At 33.5% G+C, this 27,987-nt stretch overlaps 1 protein-coding gene across 1 annotated transcript; it reads left to right on the forward strand.

Annotated features, from left to right (window-relative positions):
• Positions 1-2,307: 2,307 nt before the first annotated feature.
• Positions 2,308-27,987, forward strand: LOC148275047 (uncharacterized). Its single transcript, XM_088236225.1, has 6 exons — positions 2,308-2,337; positions 3,999-4,668; positions 5,558-5,844; positions 5,964-6,267; positions 6,912-7,195; positions 26,737-27,987. Exons 1-6 carry the CDS (start codon positions 2,308-2,310, stop codon positions 27,184-27,186), a joined length of 2,025 nt encoding a protein of 674 aa, XP_088092351.1. The 3' UTR covers positions 27,187-27,987.

Consider the following 27,987-nt stretch of genomic DNA (forward strand, 5'->3'; position numbering starts at 1 on the left):
AATGAACGGTGCACTAAACACAGTAATTGCTAATAAAAATATGTCGATCGAAGCTAAACTGTGAGTGCACAATGGAGTTTTAGTCCCAACACTTATGTATGGAAGTAAAGCATGGAACTGGCAGAGGAAGGATAAAATCCGAGTGAACGCTGATGAATGCGATCTCTTACACGAATGTGTGAGGAATCAATGTACGACAGGGTTAGGAATGATGAAATCACGGGAAAGTGTCAATCTGAGTCAAGTTTAATTGATAAGATTAAGAAAGGGTCTCTGAGATGGTTTTGTCATGTAGAACGAATGGACGACGAAAGAATGGTAGACGTTGCATGATCAGATAAACCAAAATCTTAAGTCTGGTCATGTCAAAAGCAGACAGAACCGAAGGGCATTATGACAAGATGTATGAATGTGGAAGAAGCTCGGAATATATGCCAGGATAGACGTGTGGGGCGGTCCATTCTCTCTGCCTACCCCTACGGTGTAACGGCGTAATGGCGGGATGTAATAAGATGAATGTAGTCGAAATGCGATCTTTCAGACGCATGTGTTACAAAACTATGTATGATAAGTGCACAATTGTCGAGATCCGAGCATTGTATATGGCTGAGACAAGCATTATCGACAAAATCACGAAAAAAGTGCGCTGCGTTCGTTTGGACTTGTAGAACGAATGGACAGCGATAGAATGGCTAAAAGAATTTACGATGCAAATGTTGATGGATGCAGAAATTGAGGAAGACCGAGAAAGACATGGTATGGATGGCTAAATTAAATAAATACTTGAGTTTGGATATCTCGAAAGTCGGAATAATCGTCGTGCGTCCATGAAATGATGGATGATGTAGAGGAAGCGAGATCTCTATGCAAAGCTAGAGTGACGTGGCGTTCTATTCTCTCTATACCCCCCCGGGGAAATGGCGTGATGGTTTGTTTGCTTGCTTACTCAGTTACATCTTCCTCTGTGTAATGTTTTTTTATCGAAATCCGATCACAAAGCGCTCAGCGATAATTTTTTTTAGCTATCACAAGTTTGTGTTTACATATATTTCAGATTAGATTAGTATTAGATAAGGGACATTAATAAACCTTTACTTAAGTGCTGTTATGATTATGATTTTATTGCTAGAGGTTCATGGATGTACTAATGTTAATTACTTTTCGATTAATCGAAATCATATTTTTTCATATTGGTTTAGTTTTTGTTTAAATACGTTTAATCGTGTTTTCCAGATGTTCGTGGATGCCATTTTTACTCTCTTATTACTTCCCGTCCTACATACTAAAAGCTTTAAAGAGATTTCAATATTTCTCTCACTTCTTCCTACTGGCTGTATGTCCCATTTACTTGGGGTCAGCCTTCCTAGTCTTCAATCTTCACGTCAGACTAGAACATTTGTTGTTTGGTTTCTGTTTTACGGCCGGTTGCCACCTGGCGCCAAGAGAGTAGCCCCTCTTGCTAATTTGGGTTAAGGATGCCACCATTGCTTATTGTTCCTCCGCTGCCATCCTTAACACAACGTCCTGCCCGACGCCGCTGTCTCCCAACGGCCCATAGCCCGAAGTATGTCTGGGAAGCCTGAGAGAAAATTTGTGCCCCTTCCGCCTGCTTTGCCTCACTGATGCCTGTCATCTCCGCTATCACAGCCGTTGAGGTTTTCACCTCTTCAAGCTTTCTCTCACTCTAGTTTAATCCCCTAAGATGGATTGGCTTGCAAAAAAGCTCTGCATCTCTTCTGCCACTCCGGTATATCCTGTGCGGCTTTTCATATGACCTGCAACTCATATCTTCGCATAAATCTTCCAGGTATTCTCAGAGAGGACGCCCCCGTAGTTTGTGCCCTCGGCCATCCCCTCTATAACCTCATGTAGGAGACTCTCAAGACGCACTTTGAGCCAAATTCTTCTAGCACGTCTTTCGAAAATGGTATTAAGCGGGTGCCTTCCTTCTTCAATTCTACAAAATACCTCGTCACCATTGGACCTCATTTCGAAAGCCTCCAGTTTATTTTTTGTATTTTGTAGATAGACACCATGTCTCTCATCAAACACAGGTCTTGACGAGGAGCTTGCACTGTTTCAGGTGTACATCGTTTGATTCAAAAAGATTTTTTAGTTAGTAGTATTGACTCGAAATCAGAACCTCTGTTCTAGAATATATTCAAAAAAATTGTTAATCGATTTATCGAAGAAAATTAAATTCGCCAGTTATATTATATAAATAATGTCAATAAATACATTGGAAGCACTAATAAATCAATTTTGAAAACTCGCGAATCTATTGAAATAATTTAAAAAAAGCTCTTCATGTACCCCAGCGTTAAGTTTGAGGAATTCGTAACTTAGATATAAGAAAAAATGTATATTTAGAATAATGTCTGCGAAAGCAAACTATGCTGCTAAATCCCAAAAGCAACACTCCCACTACCGGGATGGGTCATGGGGTCTACCGCGAACTCTGAATTCGGGCCAAGAAATATTTAGTTTTTGGACCCTAAAATATTCAACATGTTACCCAAACATTGCAAAACCATGACCCGGGTCCGATGAAATAAAATTGTTAAAAAAATTGTTACTGGGTTTCGGTAGAGAAAAATAGGAAAATTTACTGAAACACATTCTTAAATAATAAATAGTGTAATTAAATATTGTTTAACTGTATAATAAATTAACTAATAGTTAGTCATGTTTTGGTTTATTTCGCATAAAAATGTATGCCTTAAAACATGGTGTACCTAGTTAGGCATACTACACATAATCCAGATAAATCCATTACCTAAAACATGTCGTAGATAAAGAAATTGTATTTTTTGTTAATTAACCGTGATTATTGTTATTATTGTTAGTAATGCTAAAAATGGTTCATTACTCAGCGAAACGTGTGAAACATTCGAATCATAATGTATAAGTTAAAATTTGCATTTAAATACCACAATTAAAAATAATTTCAAACAATTTTCAACCGTACCTAAAAACATAAGCGGTTTAAAAATAACATAAATGGGATAAAATAATATTCACCGATATATTCCTGGAATTCACTTTTTAACAGATAGCACGGTTACTTATTCACGTTATATTCCAGTTCAATGGTCTAACAACTATTGGCATTTAGACATTCGATCCTTGGTTCATATCACTACCATCAGTAACCTTATACAAGACTGCTAAAGTAACGTAACTGATATCCTGCAAATATGCATTTTAACTCTTAACTGATCAACCTATTCACTTCCTTTTAATTTACAACACAATGTACAATTTTGAAATTGCGAAAAGTCAATGCTTTTAAACATCGATATTAGCTTTATTGCTATGCCAGCATATTCCTTTTGCATTAACCTAGAAACTGTTTAAAATTAATTCATATAAAAACCTACCCTACATGAAAAGTCCAAACGATAATTTTGTTTTATAATTAGCTTTAAATACGTAACGTTTTCTGTAGTTTCGTTGGTTTACACTAGTATAACTTTTGACAGTTTTTATCCAAATATTTATAATACGTTATATCTTTAATAAATAAGTTATTACTTTTTCTTACTGTTCATATATCACGGCGTCTAATTTGTGAGCCCTTTGTAATATCTCCCCCTTCATTATCCGCGAGACTATTTGAATTTCTAATCTCGTTTTCGTTTCAATCGTATTACCATATTCTCAGGATCTAAAAATTTAATGTGCTACTCTATTTTCGGAGAATAATTTTCATTTTTATACGTATAATGTTTATGGGACGAAGTTTTTCTAACTTTATACATCTTATATTTCATAAAGTTACTTTAATGTTTATGACACGTCCGTTCAAAGTTATCTTTGGAATATCTCGGTGTTGTTAAGACCCGTATTCATTTTTTTCAATGTTTCACAAAGATGACACATCACAAAACATTCGAGAGATTTTCTTTAGATATTATGTAAACTGTATATTGTCAGTTGTGTAGACTGAAACCACTTCCTTGTTTATTTCTATCCGGCTATAAAGCCATTATAGGCAGATTGTACAGGGTCGCGTTTGTCTCTTTGTTCACAGCGGCGTCGAGTGCAGAGATGAGATCCTGTCGTGCAGCCAGGCGCGAGCCGCCGCCTCCGTGCCGCCGGCGGCGCCTTCGCGCGCTGCTCCGGCCGCAGTGAAGTCGCCCCTGTACGCCGCTCCGGCCGCAGTGAAGCCGGCCCTGTGTGCCGCCCCGGCAGCAGTGAAGCCGGCCCTGTGCGCCGCCCCGGCCGCAGTGAAGCCGGCTCTGTGCGCTGCTCCGGCCGCAATAAAGCCACCCCTTTACGCCTCTTCGGCCACGGTGAAGCCGCCTCTATACGCCTCTCCGGGCACGGTGAAGCCACCGCTATACGCCTCTCCAGCCACTGTGAAACCGCCTCTATACGCCTCTCCGGCCACGGTGAAGCCGCCCCTGTACGCCTCTCCGGCCACGGCGAAGCCGCCTCTACACGTCCCACCGGCAATAGCGAAGCCGGGTCTCTACCCCGTCCCGGACAAAACGAAGCCGCCTCTGTTCATCCCCCAGTACGGAGAGAGGCAGGTGAGCGCGACGAGACCCGCTCTGCCAGACTACGTGAAGACGTTACCTTCCACTGCCTCGATATTTGTGCCAAGAACTGAAGACATGAACAAGGGATTCTTGATGTTCTCTGAAGAGGAACCGGGCCTCACCAGTGAGTATTATTATGTTTTTTTATTTAATATTTAATTATAAAATTTCTTATGATCATCATAACTGACTATATGTTGAAAAGATTCACTTTGGATTGTAGATGAATATTTTATTTTTTATTTCATTTTTTTATTTTACTTATTTCGAATACAAACAGATGTACAGGTTAAATGATTTTTTTTTAAAAAACTATATAAAATGTATACATAGTAGGGCCTGCCATCCAATTATATGTATTCACTAAATAATACTGTATAAAGCGACGACGGCTTGAAGTTTAAACTATATAAATAGTAAATATACTATATATTAAAATAAGATAAATATGGACAAAACAAGGAGATTGTGGAAAGGAAAAGAAGGAAATTGATAAGGAGTGGTAAAGGATGATTGAAGGAAAGTGAGAGTGGAAAATTGCATTTGATTTAATGATTAAATGAATTATGAATGAAGAGCATGAATCAAGCCTATGAATATATATATCCTTAGTACTATTATGCCAACGTAGGGTCACGTCGCGTCGGCCCCACTGATCGCCAGCAATACATGCTACTGGGACCATATTTTTCGCTGATGACACGGTATTACTATTTTGTACGTATAAATGGTTATTGATACATTTATATCATTCCATCGCCGTATGGGAATTTGTCAATATAATTCATGGTACGTACTCGTCGACATTGAGAATCACTGATCATTAGATTCACTATAGCGTCCAAATAATCCGTTTGATGGATAAGAGTTTTCTCTTTTTACTGATTTTTACGAATAAGCAATTCTATAATATAAAATTATATTAGTTTAAAACAGTATATTATTGACGATGTTACGTACAATGGACGCGGTTAAAACAGTAGAGTTACTAAATTGATTGTTTTATCTTGCAGTGTTGAAGGAAGAACCGGAAGATCTGACCCATTTGGCGCCCACGGCGGGAGATGTCTGTATCCCACTGGAGGATAACCCTTTTGCTATGTTTGACGAGTTCATCTTGGGAGAGAATTACTGCAGTCTCTTACCTGAGGAGTTTGGGGAGCTGGATCCACCAGAAGGACCCCAGCATCAACCGAGGCACATGGCAGACCCCTTTATCTCTTATAGAGATGGTGTCGACTCCTCGCCACTCAGCGATATGAGTCAATCTCCTTTGATGCTGTCACCTTCAATATCAAAGGTAGATAAAAAAAATTGTTTCATATTTTTCTGGAAAATTTAAACTCAAAATACTTCACTTATCTGATTTCTTAATATGTATTTTTTATTTTTTATTTTTAATTATTTCTTTATTCTCAGAGTCCAGACATTGGCAGCCTCCCCTCGCTGTGTAGTCCTGGAGGTTCTTTAGGAGACGACGAGCTGATAGGCCCAGCGGCTTACGGGCTGGGGGCTGAACAACTCCTACTAGGTGGACCGCAGGATGCGCGCCTCATGTGGGGTGCACTACCGGAGCACCTGACGCTTCATCAACCCCTACCGCCTCCTGCACCTTCTTTGACGCCCCCGCAGTCCAACTTGGCGCGGCTTCTCAGAACGGACGATCAGCTCAAAGATAGTCTCACAGATGAAACTATTAGTAGTCTTAGCGATGTGGATAAAAGTAAGTATTGCACTTTTAAAAAATGCATAACTATGTACAGCACGTTCAAATGTATGATAACCTTATGTTTTAATGTTAGTGACAGAACATTTGCAGATAAAATTTTCTACTCTGTGTTCATTATTACAAGAATGACCAAATAAACAAACTTGCCGCGTTACACCCGACAGAGAATTTCCATTGTACACATATCGTCCAAATCCACACTTAAAATTTACTCAGCGGCTACTCCCGGTAAAAATCCTGTAGATGGAAATCGAGTAAAGATTAGTCGGCCTCGTGGTGTACTGGTTATTACGTTTGCCTGGCATTGAATATATAAATGTAATTAAAAATACATTATAATACAAGAAATATCAATTCGCCCTATGGTATTTAATCATTCCGTGTGGATTTTTGCCATGCTGTTAAGTGAGCCAATCACGTGATACCACGCAGCGGGCTCGTGGTTCGCACATGCACAGCGGTCCAGTCTCCGTGAATGTACTTTAGTGTGTCTACTCAGGTGTATGTTTTCTTGGTTCACGACTCACGACAGACACTAACACATTAACACGGGCTTATTGAACATTCGAATGCTCTGTACGTTATTTATAAAATATTGTGTGCGTTTCACAACTACAGTTACTGAACATTGTTTTCAGGTCCTCTCGACTGTTGGAGATCCGAGCCGCCGGAGCTAGCAGTCAAGAAGCAATTAGATCGCGGGGGCGGGGACAAGGGGGGCGATAGTAGACGGGACAAGAGCGCGGACCGAGGGGGGGAGAAGGGGGGCACGAAGCGAGGCCCCGCGAGCCCCGCGGGCGGCGGCTGCCCCAAGAGAGCGCGGGGGCAGCGCCGCGCAGCCGCCGCCCCGCCGCCCCTGACCGCGGCGCCCCCCCCTCCGGCAAGCAGCGTACTCATGAACTTGCTCGTCAGCGGTTGCGATGTGAGTGCGGGATATATTTGCCTGGTACAAAGCCGCCCCAAGGCGCGCCCATGAACTGTAGCCCCCGCCCTCGTTCATACGATACACAAAATCGCCAAATATTTACTCCTTTCTGTTCCAGTTCACATATGAACATTCAGATTTGACTTTTGAAATCCGTCTTTCTTTCCAAATTTTTTTTAATCTCTTCCAAATTAAAACAGAAATTTAACACCTAAATTCTGTTGGAAGATGGCTAAATATGATATGTCGGTTTTTCAGATATATTCAGTTATATGTATCACTGGATTCTTCAGCAATTTTTCAACATTTTGAATAAACACGCTTTGATTAAACCTAAACCCCGGATGAACAAATGTTCAATGCATCTAATGACACTCTTGAAACAGGCTTCCAATTTTTGATCCATTCCATTGCTCTCCTTAAAAGTTCATAAAAAGTGACACGATGTTTTGCCATCTTTCAACAGAGTTACTTTCACGTGTCTTCATCTTTTTTTATGTATTCATCCTCTTCTGTACTATTATTCCTTTTTTATCGAACCATACTTACTCCATACTGAATTTCTTATGATCGGAATCCAATAGATTTTACATATATAAAACCTCGGGGTTTTGAAGACTGATCGATTATTCCTTTAAACGAAACCTGAATCTAAGATGCTAGACACTTAATATCGCCATGTATCATCGCTAATCCAGTTTTGTTTGTGCGATTTTATTTTGTATCGAGCACGATGGAGCGGCGGAGGCTGTCGGTGATGAGATACATCATCTGAAGGAGAGAAGCTCTCTTAACATGTTCCCTGCGTGTTGCTAGTGATAAGCCTAATTATGTTGACAGTTGACGTACTCGAGTCCATGAACTCGATTTCGTGAAGTAAATTCGGAGAACATGTTGTGAACTCGATAGAAATTGATATTTCGTAATGTTCATCGAGGGCAAGTGTAGCGGTCCATGCCTGGACGAAAATAAATGCAGCATTCCATGTTATCATTACTTCCCTGCCTGTTATCTGCTTTACAAGTGGAGTGTAGATCGTTTAGTCTTCCTTTTGCGTGTACTGCTTCTATATTGGAACAAAATTATCTTAATCACCTGTACATGTCTACATTGTGTACAGTTTGATCTAGATTCCACCTGGAGGCGATACCCGCTAATATCTCACCCTGTGCTATATGAAATGTATGTTCAATAAATCAACCTGAATTATAAAATGATTATATCATCGAGGTATCCTTTTTATATTATGTCATAATAAATGGTTTTTATTGCAGAATGATCAATCTAGAATATTTTGTACTCGGGATTTTAAATGTACATTTTACTACCAACTTTTTATTTTAGTTATAGGTATGAATTATTTCGTGAAGGTTATGTCCCGCCATGTTTGTTTTATGTAAAATGCATGTGTTGTAATTATGATTGTAAATAATAGAGATAGAAACTTGTTATATCGTTCGATAAATTAATGTTAATGCATCTCTAATCTCGAATTAATAATGATACAGCATTGAATGTACGTAATTGTTTCGATTTGGCTAAATGTATCTAGTCAAATATTGTCCGTGTGTTAAAATTAACTCATTAATGGGCGCTGTTACGAAAATTGGAGGTTTAAAGATTATTTATCCGAAATTTAATCGATGTTATTATTTGCTTCAGATTCGTGATTTATTTTGTATAATACATGTATATCAGTGGACCCAGATTATTGCCTTACGACGCACTACGCCAGAATCGTAACGTATCGTCAGAATTTTAAACAAGAGCCGCTTTCTTGAAATTTTCAATGGACGTGAAAAATTCTCACCTAAGGAAAAATAAATGTGCGTGTAGTTATAATGTAATCTATTATAATAAACTTTTAAGGGATTTAGATTTTCTACAGTATGAGCGATACGTTACACCGTCCTTAATGTTATTTTGCGTAAAGTAACATGTCGTTTTGAATTAATTATATTTCACTTAAAAAGCGTACGGTATTTTGGAGACACATTTTGTGAACTAATCAAATCAAATAATATTTACAGATCTGACGAATTTGATTTTAGTTTGATAAATCACATCCCTTTTTTATACATATGATGACCTCACGTCACTTTTTAATTGTGGGAGTACTTTTTACGGCACGTAATAATCTCACACATATTACGTAATACATAAGTATTTGATCTCGTTCATCGTATGTGTGTGATTATTATCGATTGTAATAGTATATGTAATGATCTATAACATAATGCTCCAAATGCCCCCACGCTTAAGAAGGGAGTCTACAGCTGTGCCATCCGAAATAAATCGAAAAAATATGTAGGGAGTTTTGGTCCCGTGATTGTACTAGTTTAGCTCTTGTGCGGCTACAATGTCACACATGTCTGCATAGTACAATAAATAAATAATGAAGTCGTATTTTGCTAAAACAGGTCTGAATTATACGATTATTTTTATGAATTATGGAAAATATATTGTTAAACCGTAGGCATTTTAGATCGCTGCCAAAACCCAAAAAACATTGTTTTAAAAAAATCGCGATTTGAAAATTCGGAGACCAAAGTAAAATCGTTTTTTTTTATTTTGGAGGTTTTATATACATAACATAATTAATTAATGTCCTTTTAATAAATTCCACTGATAACTTATTCCTTCTAATCCTGATAAAATATCTGGTAGGTTTTTAATGAGTGAAGGTGGCTAAACTTTGGTTAAGTGACTTTTGCTTATTTATAATCGGGACAATGCAAGCTATAAGATTTAGTGAAAGGAAGGAAATTTTGGAAATGATCATTATAATGTAGTGCCTAAAATTATTTTCTTATTTAAAGAAATGAATATTTTTTAGCATGTTTTTTTTTTGTTTAAATTTTAATAGTAAAAAACTATTTCGGATTAGCGTTTATTTTCTAACTGTGTCACCGTGGTGACGTTTGCCTATTAAAGAACATTATTTTACCCTTCGAATAGCGTATTTTACTCAAAACGGTCATTTTTAGGGTTTTAGTGGCTTTTGCCTGAATGGCGACGATATATGTGTTGATTTTTCTCTATAAATACCTGTATTTCAAAATACCTCGTCTTTTGCTTTATGTCACACGACGTTACAGCACCGTTTGCAGAGAGATTTTTCAACTCAGTCTTTTAAGGGTCAGAGGGCAGAGGCTCTTCCAAAACTTGATTCTCATTTTGTGATTCTGATATCTGTTATTGTTAAAGTATTTAATGAAATAACAGGCCATGATTTTTTTTAAACATTCGATTATTAAAATGCTCGAAGCGTAGACTCCATTCTCATCTATTAAAATCGCCATGTTTTCATTTTTAAGAACGCAAGAATATTACTTGAATGAAAAGCGCTGCAGGTCAGAACTAGATACTTTATAAATGTCTCGATGTGTGCTTATTAGTGATTCTTTGTAACTGGGCCATTGTCAACTGGTCGTTGTATAAATAATATTGTACGTTGATTTATTTATTCCGAATGATTCGATTGATGCCTCCGGCGTGGTTTTATTGTAGATATTGTTTTTTATTGTTATTATTAACAGTTACATAATTTTATAGTGAGCATTTAGAATTTAATCGAACGTTTATATAATTGTTTAGAGTTTAGGATTTAAGAAATAAAGCGTTCGTCTGAGTTCCTCAATTATTAGGCGTAGGTCACATTACGAAAAATGAGAGTTTTTGAAGTAAAACAAAATATAAATATTTACTGTGAAAACATCAGAAATATATTTCTTCTACTTGTGTCGTATCTTGGGATTCTCTTACATAATATTTGTATTAGTATCGTATCTTGGTGTTTCCGACATAAATATTAGCTTACATTAAACCACACGTACATAAAGTTAACAATGTAAATGACCAGACTTCCTTATTCCATTCTCATAATTGTTCTCCGTCTCTGTTATGTTATTCTTAACATAACAGAGACGGAGAACCAGGGTGGAATCCAGTCCTTGTCTACAAAACTTTGATAAATTCAAAATATTGTTGATTAGACCAACCGGTCCAAAAAGTGCGAGTATATCAATTTAAAAATATTTTCAGGCGTCGCCTATTATGTAGGTGAAAAAATTCTTGAATCTCACCCGCATTAAGGTGCTCGAATCGAATCGAAGCGAAAGAATACGGACATAGGCAGATATATAAATGTTACACAGTGTGTAATGTGGCGAAGCTAGCTAATGATTGGTCATAATCCCTGTAAATGCCTAGATTTCCTTATTCCCTTTTATAAAATGGTCTTCTCTAAAATCTGTCAAAAGCATTTTAGTATTTTGACCGATTTCCGAATTAATTAGCAAGTTTTAAAATTAAATCAATATTTTTTTAAATAATGTATTTTATTGTGTCCATACTATCTAGCTAAATTTTACATATTTTTACACAGTTCAGCGTATTTATGAAATAATAAAAATATAATTATTTTCATGTAAATGTCGATATACGTCAACTTTTTCAACTGTGTTTTTTACTGTCACAGCAGAGATTGAAGATTGTATTTTGAAAATTAGGTTTTCAGGAGCTTGACCAAGAACATTGTTCTATTAGTTCAGTCTGCAATTGTGTGGTCCTTACTTTTGTTGTTTAAAATGTACCTTACTTTCTGGAACACTGCATGTGTTCCTAATTATTATGATCGATTATGAACCATCAATTGATTTTGGATTTTAATTTTATTTAAAAAAAAAAAAATTTCTAGAGGAAAATAAAATTCAGTTTAGTGACGTTTTTCTATACGAACACTGCCAGAACTAGACTAATGTAGGTAAATTTTATAAAAAAAATATTATTCAAATCTAATAACTTTAATTTGGCAATTTATTGATTGGAGAAATTCTCAACCGCTACTTATTATTACGTTTCTAGAGGTATATTTAATTTACTGTCTGTCAGTGTCTCTTTTGGATTGTGAATTTTGGTAAAATTTATAAATTTTAACTCAATGTGAATCTTATGTATAAAGTAAAATACTTAATTATATTAATGTTTTAAATTGAATTCCCAAGTGCGGCACGTTTTTCAATATAATTTTACGACGGAAACTAGTAAAATTTTGTATAACAAAAACGTATAGATAATATTTGTGTTCACGTTGCCTTTTTTAGACGTGAATTTTAAGCTTACAAACAAAATATATCACTAGGCAATTAAAAGATTTAAAAAAATGTCTAAAATATTTAACATTAAAAATACTTAGTGTTTGAAATTTAGATAGCAAAATCCCATTTCCATCCTTAATAAATATTTTCTAATTAGATATACTGTGAAATCTATTTAGAGTTATCGTTGTGGCACACTTATTATTGTACAATGAGATAGATTTACTAATATTTATTAATAATTTTACATATTTAGTAATACAAAGTTGCTATTTGGATTTTAGTACTTTTTTGGAATCTTTAAATAATTGTGATAGATATATTGCTACGGACTGATTGTGTATTTTTGAGATTGGCGTTTTATGACATAGTCTCATATTGTTGAATCCTTGGGAATATTTACCGTTTTTACAGGAGAGATGAAACAAATAAATATACATAATTATTTTATACCCACTGTGTATCTTCCGGCTGGAGTTCTTACCGGTGGCTTACTAACAGTACAAATTCCTACAAATCACGTGCGATCTTTACTCGAACGCGCAACGCAAGTCAACATCGCCGCAAAATGATAATAGATGTCGTGTTGATTCGCTTTATTTATTTGTATTAACATTTGTGTTTGCGTGCGCCAGTTTCGATCGCACTGTCGATTGTACAAATCCAGAGTTATTTTTTAATGCTGTAGATTTTATACAAGCGGTACATACGAACCCGATGCATTCATTGTAATATTTGATGGCCCATCTCAGAAAGTAGGCTGCCGCGAAGAATGCACGTTTCAGCGCATTCGCCGTATGTTTTGGCACAACTGTATCTCAGTAATTAGGGAGACCTCGAATCGAAAATATGGACCTCGGAAGGTTTGCTCACAGAAATTTCTCGTTGAGGCTAGTTCGGAAAAAAAGCACAGGGCAGCTCTTCCCAACCTTAAGTATTAACCTTTCTGATCCTTGTGCACCATATAAATAAAATATATTTTCAAATTGTACAACGATTTTGCACAAACGTATTTTGATGACAATATTTTTCCGTAGTCTTCTTTTAATACACACTTTTGCAATTGGCTAATAGTATAGATTTCGAAATTCTGGTTGGGATATGCGACTCTTTGCACTAGGGTAATATGCTGGCATGTTGTTCCTCCGTTTTCGTTCTCTCTGTTCGTTTGAGACAAATGTTTGCTCGACGAGCCGAAAAAGAATGGGAACTGCTTCGGGGAATGATCCAGAAGGTATTGATTGAAAATAATTAATGACTATTAGGTTTGTACGAGAGATGGCTAGAGAGGATTACCAAATACTTATAGTCAATAGAAAGTAATGGTTCCGAGAAGTTATTTAGTGTGTAAAGATCACCGAGCCTTGTGACCTGTTGCAGAACGTAGACAAAAAAGAGTAATTCAGATTAGAGTATTCAGTAACGTGCATCTAGTCTGGTAGTCGCTTTGTTTGTACGAATTTACCCCTAAACACTAAACTTTGTGGCTTTAAACATGAAACCAAACCCCCTAATATCCCCTGGCATTTTGTATCGACTGGATACGAATGGCTGTTACTGGTATATGTACTGCTGATTACGAAATTATTATGTAATAGAGTATATCTTTATTCGATGTTGTTGTTTCGATATTACTGTATATATTTATATGTGTTTATGAAATATATATCACGATAATAAATTTATTATTATTATTATTGTGAATCGTTCCTCGATTTTTAAAATAATAGAATTCAATAAATTTGCCAAATATGCGCATTCGAAACTGTCTTGTGTTCATTTATTTTCCCGACTCCTTTCTTTATATCCTTTTCCATTCTTCCTTCTTCCCTCTAGGGACTAATAAACCATGGAATTTGTTTTCTTTAAATGTACTCTTATATACGCTTCATTTATTTTTCAATTTACATTTCTGTTATTTACAAAGAAACTTGTTTTACCATGTTACACGTACATGTTTTTTTTTTACAAAATTAACCTACCCTGGTGTATTTCTGTTTTATTTTTCAATATGCTGGATGTATTTTGTTGTGGATAAGTAGATTTTTTTTCAAAATATGTGGTGAATCTAAAGTATTCATCTTATATCAAATAGGGTTTATTGTTTTTATTCGAAATATCAGGTTTAACCTGTCTTGGATATATTTTCTTGTAAAGTTCAAAACTTTAGAGCTACATGACAGTTTTCATATCTTATTCTTAGCTGAAAATCATCATCTTTTTTTTAATACTATGCACTCTTTTGTCCGTCCAGTGACCAAATCGTCAGAACGATTGCCTACCATGCAAGAGGTCTCGGGTTCGATTCTCTGCATGGTCGACATGAAATATGAATTTAAAATGTGTTTTTTTATTATTTATTTAAACACAATTTAACAATATCAAGATTGCGCCAAACTTATAATAAATAAACGTTTATCGGCGCGTTTCTTATTAGAATGAAAAAAAAATGAAATGAAAAAAAAACAGGAAATTATCACAAAACATCAAGTAAACACAAGAAATAAAACTTTACCGAGCATTTAGAAAATAATGGTACGAGTTTTTTAATGTAGGAGAAATAATAATAACAATTATTTTTAATCTTTGAAGTTTTGGTTTTTGATTATTTGTTATTTATTATTTTCCTTCCCTTCTGATGAATATATTATGATCGATTCTATTTTAGTTAAAAGGGTATTTTGGTTCTTGTTTGGTAGTATATAAATAGCGAATATTTATTTATTTCTACTTTTACATTGTTTGTATTCTTTTTTTCATACAGAATAATGTTCCCTCACTGGGGTGTCCCGTGTCTAGGGAAACATTTTACAAATGTGAAACATGCCTTAAATTAGCTATTTAACAAAGTTAAACTAAAATAATCATAAAAAATATAACCAATAGATCAAATTATGTATTATAATTATTTGAGTATGTTTGTAATTTATTCCTCGTCTACATTTAATTTTACTTTCATTATTTCCACCATAGATTATTGATATTTATATTTATACTAGAATATTTCATAATCCCCGACGGACTGGCATCCGAAGCGAAGAAACTGATCACCTTACCCTCGTTTAACATATGATGAAACCAAACTACATTTGGTTTACCAATGCAGTGCTCTATGATTTATTGGGTTCGGAAAAAGGAATGATGATTTTATTTATTTTTTAATTTTTTTTATTATGGAAACATGCAGTACAATTTCACGGTTTAACTCTCCCTTCCCGGTGAGCGCAGCTAGTACACATTGCATCTAATAACTTTAATATCTCCATAAATATAATAAATTATGGGTTGAGATTTTCGGTATTCCTTCGTTATACATTTACGTATGGGTAAAAATGTTTTTTTACTAAACAATTCATGCTTATTGGGAACATAAAAAGCGTTTTATAAAAAAATCGAAAGTTTACCAATGTGTCGCATGTTGCGTTCGCAGTAAAAAGTAATCCTTATATATAATTGTCTCGCACACTTTTTACGTCTCACTCTCGATAATACGGTTATATTTGGGAACGAGAGAGATAATTTTTATGCGTCACACGCGCGAACAGGAAATTTTCTTGTACTTCTCACAGACGCCCGTTAACTGCGTTGGTAGCTGCCCGACTTTCGTTGGGGGCGGTTCTTTTGCGCGCACTGAGAGCATGAGTTATTGTTTTTTTTTCATGTTTTTAGCAGTTAGATTAAAAATATCATCACTTGACATCGTCTACAAGTAATTAAAGCAATTGCCGATGAATATTACACTTTTACGATTTTAAATCTCTCATTTTTTGCATGTGTAGTGACTACACAGCACCGTAACGCGCGGATGTTTTTAGGACAGTAAGGGAAAGGTTAAAAGTACAGAAAATTATACTTAATTCTAATGGACTAGTGAAGTTTTCATATTATATTACATGCTTATGTTATTAATTTACTATTTTTATTATTTGATGTACAGTAATAATATTACAATGGAAATAAAAACAAAACTGAAAGGAGTTTGAAAATTAAATTAAAATCATTATAACCATCAATTTAATTACGAAAAAAACAACATTTATAGTACCCCGAAAACCACGGGTAAAAAGTCTTATTAACAGTATCTAATCAGTATTTGCATAATGCAAAGTAATATAAGAAATGAAGAAACGTACTAAAAGTAATTAGAAAATAAGAATTTAAATAAATAAGTATAAAAAACATGCTCAAATGCAAAAAAACATTTTCAAAAAGGAAACAATATATATTTTAAGGTATTAAAAAAAACAGATGAGAAGAAACAACTTACTTTAAAAAACAAATAAAAAAAGAATTACTAACTACCGTAAATTATTTTTTGGAAATAATGATTCAAGTGATTTTTTATTTTCTTTTATTCAGGAAACATACAGTACGGTTACATAGTTTTATATTTTACACAGTTAGACTTAACTTTAATGGACCAGTGATTTTTCCATATTATATTATAATTATATCTCAGGTTATCGATGATCAATTTTTAATACAATAATAATAAGTACAAAAAGGAAAAAAAAGCATAAATGGAAGTTGTTCAAAAATTAAAATAAAAGTAAAAAAAGTATTTAAAAATTTGTAGTTAGTATTTACAAATGGAAATAGTATTAAAAATGAAGAATTTTTTTTGTAAAAGTAATTAAAATTAAGAATGGAAAACATGCTCAAAGTAAAAAAAAAAAACATTTTCAAAAAGGAAAAACTATAAATGCATACATATTTTAAGGGAATCAAAGAAACGAGAAGAATCTTTGAATGAAATATAAGACACTAAATTTAAGTCAATTTAAAAAACATCTTCAAAAATAATGACACATTATAGTAAGAGCAGCAATATATTGATTTTATATACATATATAATATAAGTAATTAAAAGTTGTTCAAAAATAGTTCAAAAGTATAAAAAACATGTCAATGCAGCAGAGAAAAAGAAAGAATAAAAGGTAAAGCAAGTAATCTTTAAAATTTGAAAAAGCAATATAAGGAGAAGATTTTAAACCAAAGGTAGTTGACAAAATTTCATTAAAGCAATATTATCAGTATTAAAAATTTCAGTAGAGATTTGATTAAAAATAACAATATGAATGTATGTAATGTGAAGTGATGTAAGAGAAAAAAGGATCAACGGGAGTTTTATTCAAAAGTTTTCAATACGTTGTTTTTAAATAAAACCTTATCTAAAAAGTATTCGTATCTCATAGCATTTCTTCAACTTATTTTTGTCCATCTAAAGGTATTAGGAATAATCGTATGCTTCTCTTACTATTATAGCATTATGCATCTTATGAAGTGCATATCTTTCTCCTCACCGATCTTTACAGGGGGGTACTTTAATATCAATGTAAAGACTTGGGTCTTGTATTTAGATGGGACTTTTACAATACACAATATGTATGTCTTCATCAAATAATTGAATCAGCCACTCAATTGGGCGGCTGTACTGTTCAACGGATATTCAATCGAATAGCCTAATTTTGTGAGAGCGGTTCAGAATGGCACCGCAGATAATAATATTAATAATGATAAAAATCTTTATTGACCAGAATGTTTGTAAACAATGTGATAAATACAAAAATTAATAAATATTTATCCTTAAATAAAACAAAGGTATACACAGTTAAATGGCGGATTTATTGTCTCTAGTAATTTCTTACATTCTGACCAAAAAAACTTTTATAAAACTGCAAGACCGTGGGTCTTCCTATCGGTTTCGCTCATACAAAAAGCAATGTTTTTTGTCAATAACCGTGTTACTCTTTTAAATTTTCAATTTCATAAATCGCGATTTTCATTGACTTTAACTCTATTACTTTCACCGTGAGTTTGGCAAATTATATGGAGGACCTTTGTCGGATACTATCAGTCTTCCTCATGACCATATTGTTAACACGATTGGTAGAAAAAACTACGAAATATTTCAGTGGAAAACCACCTTTTAAACAAAATATTTCATGTCAACCTTCCGGGAAATCGAACCCGGGAGCCGGGAACCTGAGCGCGGTAGGCGAACGCGCCAACCACTACACCGCGTGGCGGGCGTTTCCCCCCTCGATTTCCTTTTTCAGGATTTTTAGCCGAAAGCTTTCAACGAATCAAAAACTCGCGTTCAGGATTCTGATTCTATTTCACACTCGGCATCCGTCCGGACACAGACAATTTTTCTGACACACTACAGAAAATTATAATGTTTAATTTAATTTAATTAAATTCTAATTAAATTAAATTCTAATGTATGAAGCCCATGTAAAAACTGCGGCTCGACTGTGGAATCATCTCCCACCCACCATCAAAGATGTTACTACATTATCTCTGTTTAAATCACGTCTGAAGAAACATCTCCTTTCTCTTCCTTAATCTCTCCTCCTTTCCTTTTTCCTCTTTCCGCTTTTTTCCTTTTTCCCATTGAGTAATGGTTTTGATTTAAGGTAATTTATAAACAAATACGTTTATTTCTATTTTTATATATTTTCCACTTTTTAATCTTTTTTTTTTTTTTTTTCTATTGAATATGTTCTGTAACTTGAATTATAAAAATAAAACTTTTATTTTATTGGTTGGTTGGAAGAAATTGCCATTTGGCAATAAGCCCGCCAATGTACAAATAACATTATGTACAAAAAGTTAAATAAATAAATAAATAAAAACTCAAATATGTTATACGCAACTACTATGGGGAGCAGGATATCAAAATGACATAAACAGACTACAAAGACCTATAAAGTATATGACCTTCCCTATCTAACTGCAACTAGAGAACTTTTTAAACAAACTAAGCAATTAAATATAACTGAACTCTTTCAACTAGAATCATTAAAATTTATCCATAAATTTGCCACTAATGTAATCGTAGACAAAGAACTAAAACTTGTAAAAAATTGTAGTCAACATGGACATAATACGAGAATATCAGACGAATATCATATACAACTTTCTAAAACAAGACAAGGACAATCAAGACTAATGAACCAGGGACTGAAATTATACAATAACCTACCAGACAAAACTAAACAAAAGACTCAGACAAACTTTTCAAAAGATGTAAAAAATATTATTTTGAACAACAGAGTATGAATGAAAAATGTTTTTATTATTTTTTTGTAAAATGAATGTAATAATAATCCGTAGGGTTTATAAATAAATTTTGAAATTCAAAAAAAAAAAAAAAGCATCAATTTATCAAATTTTCAGCGACTTTCTACGAAATATTAATTATGCATTTCAATAAATTGCTACCCCTGTTGGGTCATGCAAGGGAGTGTTTAATAAATTAAATTGGTTCGGAGTATGCGAATGGAGTGTAATTTTCCTTCGATGTTCATGTTTTTAAAGTTTTAATATTTTAGAATTTCAAAGTAAACGTTTCGCGAACATTTCTCTGTGAAAACTTTTATATTTCCTGAGTTGCTGAGACTCAATAACTCCCGGATACTTCCCTAGATATGATAACCTAGTTGGAGAGTAGGTTAAAGGGTTAGATATTCCACCCTGTGAAATGGTGTCTCACCATCCAATACTCGAGTGTTGTGCAACCCACGGGTTTTTAAGAAATAAAGTAGTTTTATGTCTCAACCGAGAATAAGTTATTAGGTAATATGGAAGTCTGGACGTTTTAAGTAGAGATTAAAATAATTGAATGAATTTACTAATCGCGTGATTAGTTATTGAATGAATTAAATAATCGAATGAATCATTCATTTACAGTACTCCATAGATAATAGGGTAATACCACTTTTTTAATCAGTTTCAAAGTAATAAAGGTCTATGAAATACAGACCAATAAAAAAAATTTTTTTTAGCTAATTATTAGTAGCATAAAGTAAAATCAAATTTTCTGTACGAAAATGTGTATATTCATATAAAAATTTTAATTCTCGCCGTCTGAAACTTGTAACTGAACGTGTCTAAAAATTTTTTGTACGTAAATATTCCACTTTTCATACAGAATATATTTTTACTTGATAGTAATCGAAGATAACTTTGTTTGCTTACCATTATAATTCGGGTCCTGGGAGTTTTTTTCGACTCTCTATAAAGTAAAATTGAAATTTATGTTCGAAAATGTGTATATTTGTATGAAAATTTTAAGTATATTCATCGGTAACCTGTTATTAAACATGATTATAAAAAAATATACGCATATTCTATTTTTTATATAGAAAACTTAATTTTACTTCATTTAACTAACTTTAACTTCCTATTATAATATAGGCCCCCTGGGCCCCGATTGCTATGGGAAGTTGATATTTATTTTCAATTTTGTCTGCAAAGAAAAAATAAGTTTTCTGCATGAAAAGCAGAATATGCATACAGTTTTTTCTTCTATACATGTTCAATTATCGGTTGCCGACGAAGATACTTCAATTTTCATGCAAATATACTCATTTTCGTACACAAATATCGGTTTTTCTTTTTAGACAGTCGAAAATTTCAGTTGTCTATAAAATATTTTTTTTAAATTTTTAAATGAAAATGTAAATATTTCCACATAAATTTTAGCATGTTTCATTGGTACCATGTAATTGAATATGTTATAAAAATATCCGTATTTTTGTTCAGAAAATTCGATTAGGCAATAATTGTGAGATAACTCTTTTAGCTTCCCATTGTAATCGGGACCCTGACGTCAGTAGTCACATATTTTATAATACTATATACGAGTACAGCATCCTCTCAAATTAAAATTTTATCCGCTAACTCAAACAGTGAAAGAATCTTATGTTTATCTTGGATCTTCTTAAGAATAATGAACCGAAATTTTATTCATCCTTTCTGAGCTCTTTTCTGCCCGAGTCTGTATGATTCCAGCGCTCATGAAGTAAAATTTCCAACCTTTTTTGAGAACTTCAAATCTGCATAAACAAGCTTTTGTTATTTTCTTAGTCCTGTATTCTCGTTTCGACGGAGCTTTATTTTCTCAAGACGGGCAGTTTTTTCTTATAATCTTTTTAATAAAAACTATTGTAAGCAAATACATATTTATCGTTTAATAATTTATAGTTAAGTCCGAATAATAAATAATACGGTACAATACATGTATGTTTTGTTTTTTATATCTTCTTTATTTATATCATACAGTATTGTGAGAATTAATGGAATAAGAGTAATTTTTGTCATTTTTTACGTATTTGTCATTTTTTACGTAGTATGTCAATTTGACAGTTGTTTAGCCCCAAAAAATATGACTTACTGTTCATTAATCCTTTGCTATTCTCATATTGGTGTTTGTTGGTGTACTATCTGTTGTTTTTTACATTTTCTCAAAAAAGGATTAATTTTATAAACTGCTTGCATATTAAACAGTGTTTTTAAGTTGGTTTAAATCATGGATATCACACTGAGGAACAGGGAAAAGATAAGAAAAGATAACCTTAAGTGAACATACATCAATGACTCAGAAGGAGAATGCAAATGAACGTTTTGTGAGTCTGGGAGCAGTCAGCAAGATTATTTAGCAGAAAAGAGAAACAGGGTCAGTTGAAGCAAAGATAATTGGGAAATGTGGAAGAAACCGGAAAACTAGTGTCCGAGATAAAATATCTTTAATCAGAAATAGTACGTTAAACTCCAGAAAAACAAGTTATGAACTTCAACGAGATTTGGCAGCCACTGGGTTGATGATACATGACTCAACACTATGAAGAAGACTCATTGAATCTAGAAGAAAAGCAATTCGACCACAGAAGAAAACTCCTGACGGCACGTATGATGAAGCAAAGGCTCATATGGGCTAGAAAATATACCAAATGGACTGAAAGACTAGAGGAAGCTGCTGTTTTCAGATGAGACCCACTTTCTCGCGCAGGGATGTCGCACAAAATTTGTTAGAAAAAGTGGGGATGAAAAACTTACTGTGGCTCATATTGACCAAACGGTGAAATATCCCGTGAAGAAAATGTTTTGGGGATGCTTTTAGTATATGGGGACCGGGTCTTTGATACTAATAGAAGGAATGATGTATAGCCTAAAGTATAAAGCACTATTGGAGCAGCACTTGAATACAGAACTGAGTAAATGTTGTCCTAAGGTGGGGCTGTATTTCAACAGGACTCAGCTCCTTGTCACGTATCGAAGTTTATGCTTAAGTATTTCAATGATAAAAAGATAATTATTTTAGACTTGCCTGAAAATTCACCTGACCTTAACCCTATAAAAAAATTGTGGGCGATTTGTAAATCTGGGATACAAAAATTGGACTGCACCACCGAGATAAAGATGATATAAGCTGTTATTCAGATTTGGTTTCGAAATGACGGAATAAAAGAAAATTGCCGAAGTTTAATTGATTCCATGCCAAAACGTGTTTAGGTCGTTATAAAAGCAAAAGGAGGACATACATCCTATTAAATAAAAAATATGTTATGATTGTACGTCACCTGTAACTCGTAAAAAAACGTATTTTATGATTACAAGGAATTTTATTCCATTAATTCGCACAATACTCTATATCATCCGACAAATTCATACATAATCTTATCATATTCATTCCCTTATCTGTATCCGACGGTTAATAGGGAACTGCATTACAAAAGAAATGAAATGGCTCCAAGGTATTTATCGGACCCATGTATTACGGAAAATACATGTCAAAGACAATCTACTATTAGGGTAGCATTAGATTCTTGCAGAGGAAAACTTTTCGGACTCCGGCGCGGCGCTGCCCAAACACTGGGCTGTCAAATCTGCTTGGGCCCCGATTACAGTGGGAAGTTAACATTTTCTTAAATTTTATCTACAAAGTAAAATTAAGTTTTCTGTATAAAAAGCAGAATATGCATACATTTTTTTCTTCTAAACATGTTCAATTGGACGTTCCTATGCGGAAAGCAGCCAGTCCACAATTTTGAAAAAATGAGATATTGGTGTTATAGGATGCAGTGAGTTCTGCTAGAAACAGCCAGGCCGCTTTCATACAAAAAACTGTAATAATCACCTTCTAAAAATAGTATGATCTCAAAAACGTCATATCTCAATTTGCAGAAAACACACACAGCTCTAGAAAAATCATAGGGTTTTTTAAAACTACTACTTAAACTGGTCTAATACGTAATCAGATCCTTTTTTGAAATATAAAAAAAGTCATGTATTAATTGTTTATCATTTGTCAAAGTCAAAAATATCTAACTGTTGTGTTGATTTGATTATTCACTTTTTTTCACAAACGTGCTATTATCTCAGTTTCACTTTTCTATGGCTGGCTGCTTTCTGCATAACTTCGTTTAAATATAGGTTACCGACGAAGATTCTTTAAATGTTTACGCAAATATTCTTGTTTTCGTACACAAATATCGGTTTTTCTTTATAAAGACAGTCGAAGACGTGTCTATAGACAGTCGAAGATAACTCTGTTAACTTCCCATTTTAATCAGGGCTCTGGAACCGATTGCCTTCCACTTGCGAACTATCAACAGTTCGTGTCAGTTCAGATCGTAATTAAATTCTTGCTTCTTTCGTTCATCTTCCCTCTAATTTATAATCGGAATGTTTTATATTATGTAGTGTTAGTTTGGTTAGAATGTGTAGAATTGTAAAGCGCCTTTGAGGTGATTTTTCACAAAAATAGCCCTATATAATTCAGCCAAACATTATTAATTACTATACCAAATGCAGCGTACATCAGTTATTTCTTACAAAAAGTTAAAACAATCACTTGACCTCGTGATATAGTGGTTAGCGCATTTTCGTACGCAGGTTCCCAGCCTTACAGTTTTTTCCTCGAAGACTCACGGATCCAACATAACTTGATTTCCATTTTTATGGCACAAGTTATTTACGACTTTTAGAAAATGGCCCATCAAACATACATATTAGGGTTAATAATAAGAACTCAATTTTTTTCAATAAAAATACTGCGAACTCTAATTTTATTAGTTGACTTGGTCCGGGATCGAATTCGGAACCTCACAAGGCGAACATTGTTTTTTTTAAATGAACACTAATATTGTTTGAAACACGTACCCAATGGCGTTGTTTTCTTGCAAAACTTCGACCAAAACTACTAGAAAACTTTCTGCTCTGAAAAGTTGAAGATGATGTTCAGAATCCGGATTAAGGGTTTGATAGCGTGTGGTTTTAATTAAAAAAAACTTTAAGGTAAAAATTTAACCCTAAAGAACTATTTAAATCTTCATAATTAAATAAAATTTAATTGTTATTTTTATGAATCGTATCATGGATTGTATAAATCTATAAATGGATAGCTTAAGAGAAAACAAAGTGCTTCATGTGTCGCAGTATAATTAAATGCATATAAAGCTTTTCTTTTTTTATGTATGTATGTTTTTATTTCATAAAAAAGACATATTTTCAAACTAAAATTACATTCATTTGTATGAAAGTACACTTATGTATATGAAAAATACACACTTGACACTCTTAGCCCCGATTACAACGGAAAGTTAACAGAGTTATCTTCGACTGTATAAAGAAAAATCGATATTTGTCTACGAAAATGAGTATATTTGCATGAACATTTAAAGTATCTTCATCGGTGACCTATAATTGAACATGTTTAAAAGAAAAAAATGCATGCATGTTCTGTTTTTCATACAGTAAACTTAATTTTACTTTAGTAGATAAAATTGAAAATGAATGTCAACTTCCCATTGTAATCGGGGCCCTGGAACGTGCCTATGGGCCAGTGGAGTAGCTACATCCACAAAAAAAGTCAATTAGTATTTAAAATATATATTTTGTTATTCAATGGTCATATCAGTAACTGATAGGTTTTTATACTGTGTGTGGGTTTTAATTCTGAGGTAACCTGCATAAAGAGTTACTGTACATTGGTCGCTATAGAGCTGTGTTACGTTTTTTTTAGCAATTTTCCTTCAAGACAGATTGAAAATTCATAAAATTTCTACTGTCTCGAATTAAAACCGCTGAATTATGTTCAAATCCCTCCGAATCAGCCTATTCCATTGACTTAAATCCACACTTTTCTAATTGTTTTTGGTCATACAGAGTTAACGAAGCCTGATTATTTTTTTCTTTGTGTGTACAAACTTTTGGGTCATACAATAAAGAGGATTTCTTTGTATGCCTCGTATAAATATTATTATTTATGTTGTTTTCAATTATGGATTGTTGGTAAAAACTGTTCCCTTGTAAAGGGTCCTATGCTGCTCTTATCGATCATGGAGCATTATTTTTCCTATTTAACCTCAGGAAAATAAGTGTTTTACACCAATCTGGATTTCTTCTGGGCTTACGTAAAAATAAAGGATCTTTCTATCGCACATGAATTAATCAATGACTATAAATATTTATACTAAGACTTTAATATAACGTCATTGAAAAGATCAACAAAATTATGACGTATCAGAGTGACGTTATAAATGCTATTTTATAGAAAGGATTTTTTTTTCAAAAGTCTTACTAATTAATATGTATTTCATCGACGTTGCATTAATACTGATACGGAGTACATTTCGTTTAACTAGCAATATTAATGTTAATGCGCAAAGAGTTCATTTAAAAAGAAAAACTACAGTAGTATGAAACTCACGTTTACTGTACGCCTATTGTCAAAGGAAGACTGTATTTTTTTTCTGGATGGTCCTTTCAGAAAAGTACGTATTTTCTGTGGTTTTGTGTAAATACAGTACTTTGTCGATTGTGGCAGCAGACGTCTCTGTTCTGGCGGCTTCCATAGCTTCTTGTAGCGATGGGCAAACACAATTGACGCTTTACCCGATATTGGGAATATATTTATCGACAGTAAAACCGGGTTTTGATAATGCTTATAATACTTATACATGCAGTATGGCCGAACTTGCTACAAAGTGACGTTATATCCGAGTTGACGTAACAGCCGTTATAATCGAGTTCACTATACAGTGAATATACATGCAATAGTATATTTATATAATTTCTATGGTTTATTATCAGTCCCGGGTCTAAGTTTCCTAATATCCCTCAATTTACCTCTTTTCCTCAAGACAGTTTCAAATTTTTTTATGTTTTTTATTATAAATCACAAGTTTGTAATGTTCATGTTGACAATTGTTTAGTTATTTTTCTGCCTATTGTTAATATCTGTTTCTAAAATTATAAGGTGGATAGTTATTTTTAGAAATGATTATGTAGAATTATTTTAGCTGATTTGTTTAATCTGCTCAAAAACTATAAAGTATACCTTTCTCTAAGTATAATCAATCAGTTTTTTAAAAAACACGGTGAACATTATTTGTCAGGATAATAATATGTATAAATATTAACTGTTCATGTTTATATTATTTTGTTTTTGTCATTCATTATCTATCTTGGTTTTGGTTTACACTTTACAGTCAGTAAACATATATGTTTCGTGGAATGTTGCATTTATCATAGAATATGTACTGTTTTATTACTATCAATTGATTTTATTAACATTTTTGTATACCTCTATGCTCATGCTGTTCAGCTATAACCAAACAAAACTTCTTATATATTTTTGTGTGTTTTCAGGAAAAATCCAATCCGGAACGTAATATGAAGACAGATTTCCAAATGATGGATACTTCGTACAAGGAACTTCCACCACTTCCACCCTTAAATGGATACTCTCCTCTTATTACGAATCTGCTTCCAAAAGTGTCGAGTCTGTCCATGAACTCGAACCCATCCCAGATGAAGCTTAGTCCGAAACCATCTAAAAAAATGGAAGAAATCATTCCATTGACCGTATCTACATTTGACAATGTTCTTCAAAATGGATCTGATCCTGTTTTGACCACAGTTATTTCCCAGCACTCTCCGCAAGCCGCCACGTGCAACTTCCTTCCGAAAATATACAGTTTTTCGTACATGTTAGAAAGGGAAAGAGTGTTACAAAACCTTCCACCTAATGAATGGTCAGTCTCCGATGATATCTTGCAAACTTCGGAGATCCTCGATGACTTTAGTACGCCTATTTGATCTTTGTTTGCTGACCTTCTTTAGGTGTTGATCCTATCGAAGGTCATTTCTACGGATGTAAGGGTTTTGACAAAATGGAAGATAACAATTTATGTGGTTGAAATTATAGAGTTTAAGATAATTAAGACAATTTTCAGTGTCTCAGTGCTGCCATTGTGTGTCAACCGGGTTTTCAAATAAATACCTATATTATATTATCTCAAGTGTACACATGCATAAATTACTACTTATGATTTTTAAATTTCAATGTATTTAATTTTACTAATCAAGTGTCATACTTGATTGTTGAGTTATTTTAGAAAATTTTACATTATTTTGAATGAACCCATGAATTTCATTTATTTTCGCAAAAGATTTATTATTCAATTATTTTTATTATTAATAGAATGAAGTGAATCGTTTATAGTAATAATTATTTACTAATTAATTATCTGTATATCTTTCTATGTATTTTTATGTAAAAAATCTATGATTTAAATCATATTTAAATGAAATAAAATGCAAAATGCATAAAATGATTAGAATTTGGATGGTATATTTTTCTACTACAAAAATGTTCAACATATAACACACAAATATATTAATTGCATAAAATTATGTGCCTCTAATTTATACTGTGTAAATTTATAGTTAATTTATACTTGTTAAATGAATTATAAATTTACCAGCTTCCGTATGTTTTCTGTATTTATTTGTTAGTTTTCACAATTATGTACTAAGGGAAAACTGTTTTTTTCTTCATTTGACTTGCATGTAAAATAATAACATTTTTTCAATTACATGTAAGTAAATTCTGAGGTG

The sequence above is a fragment of the Micrasema longulum genome, unplaced genomic scaffold, assembly GCF_059751315.1.
Source record: "Micrasema longulum isolate JH-2025_06_02 unplaced genomic scaffold, ASM5975131v1 h1tg001526l, whole genome shotgun sequence".
Lineage (NCBI taxonomy): Eukaryota > Metazoa > Arthropoda > Insecta > Trichoptera > Brachycentridae > Micrasema > Micrasema longulum.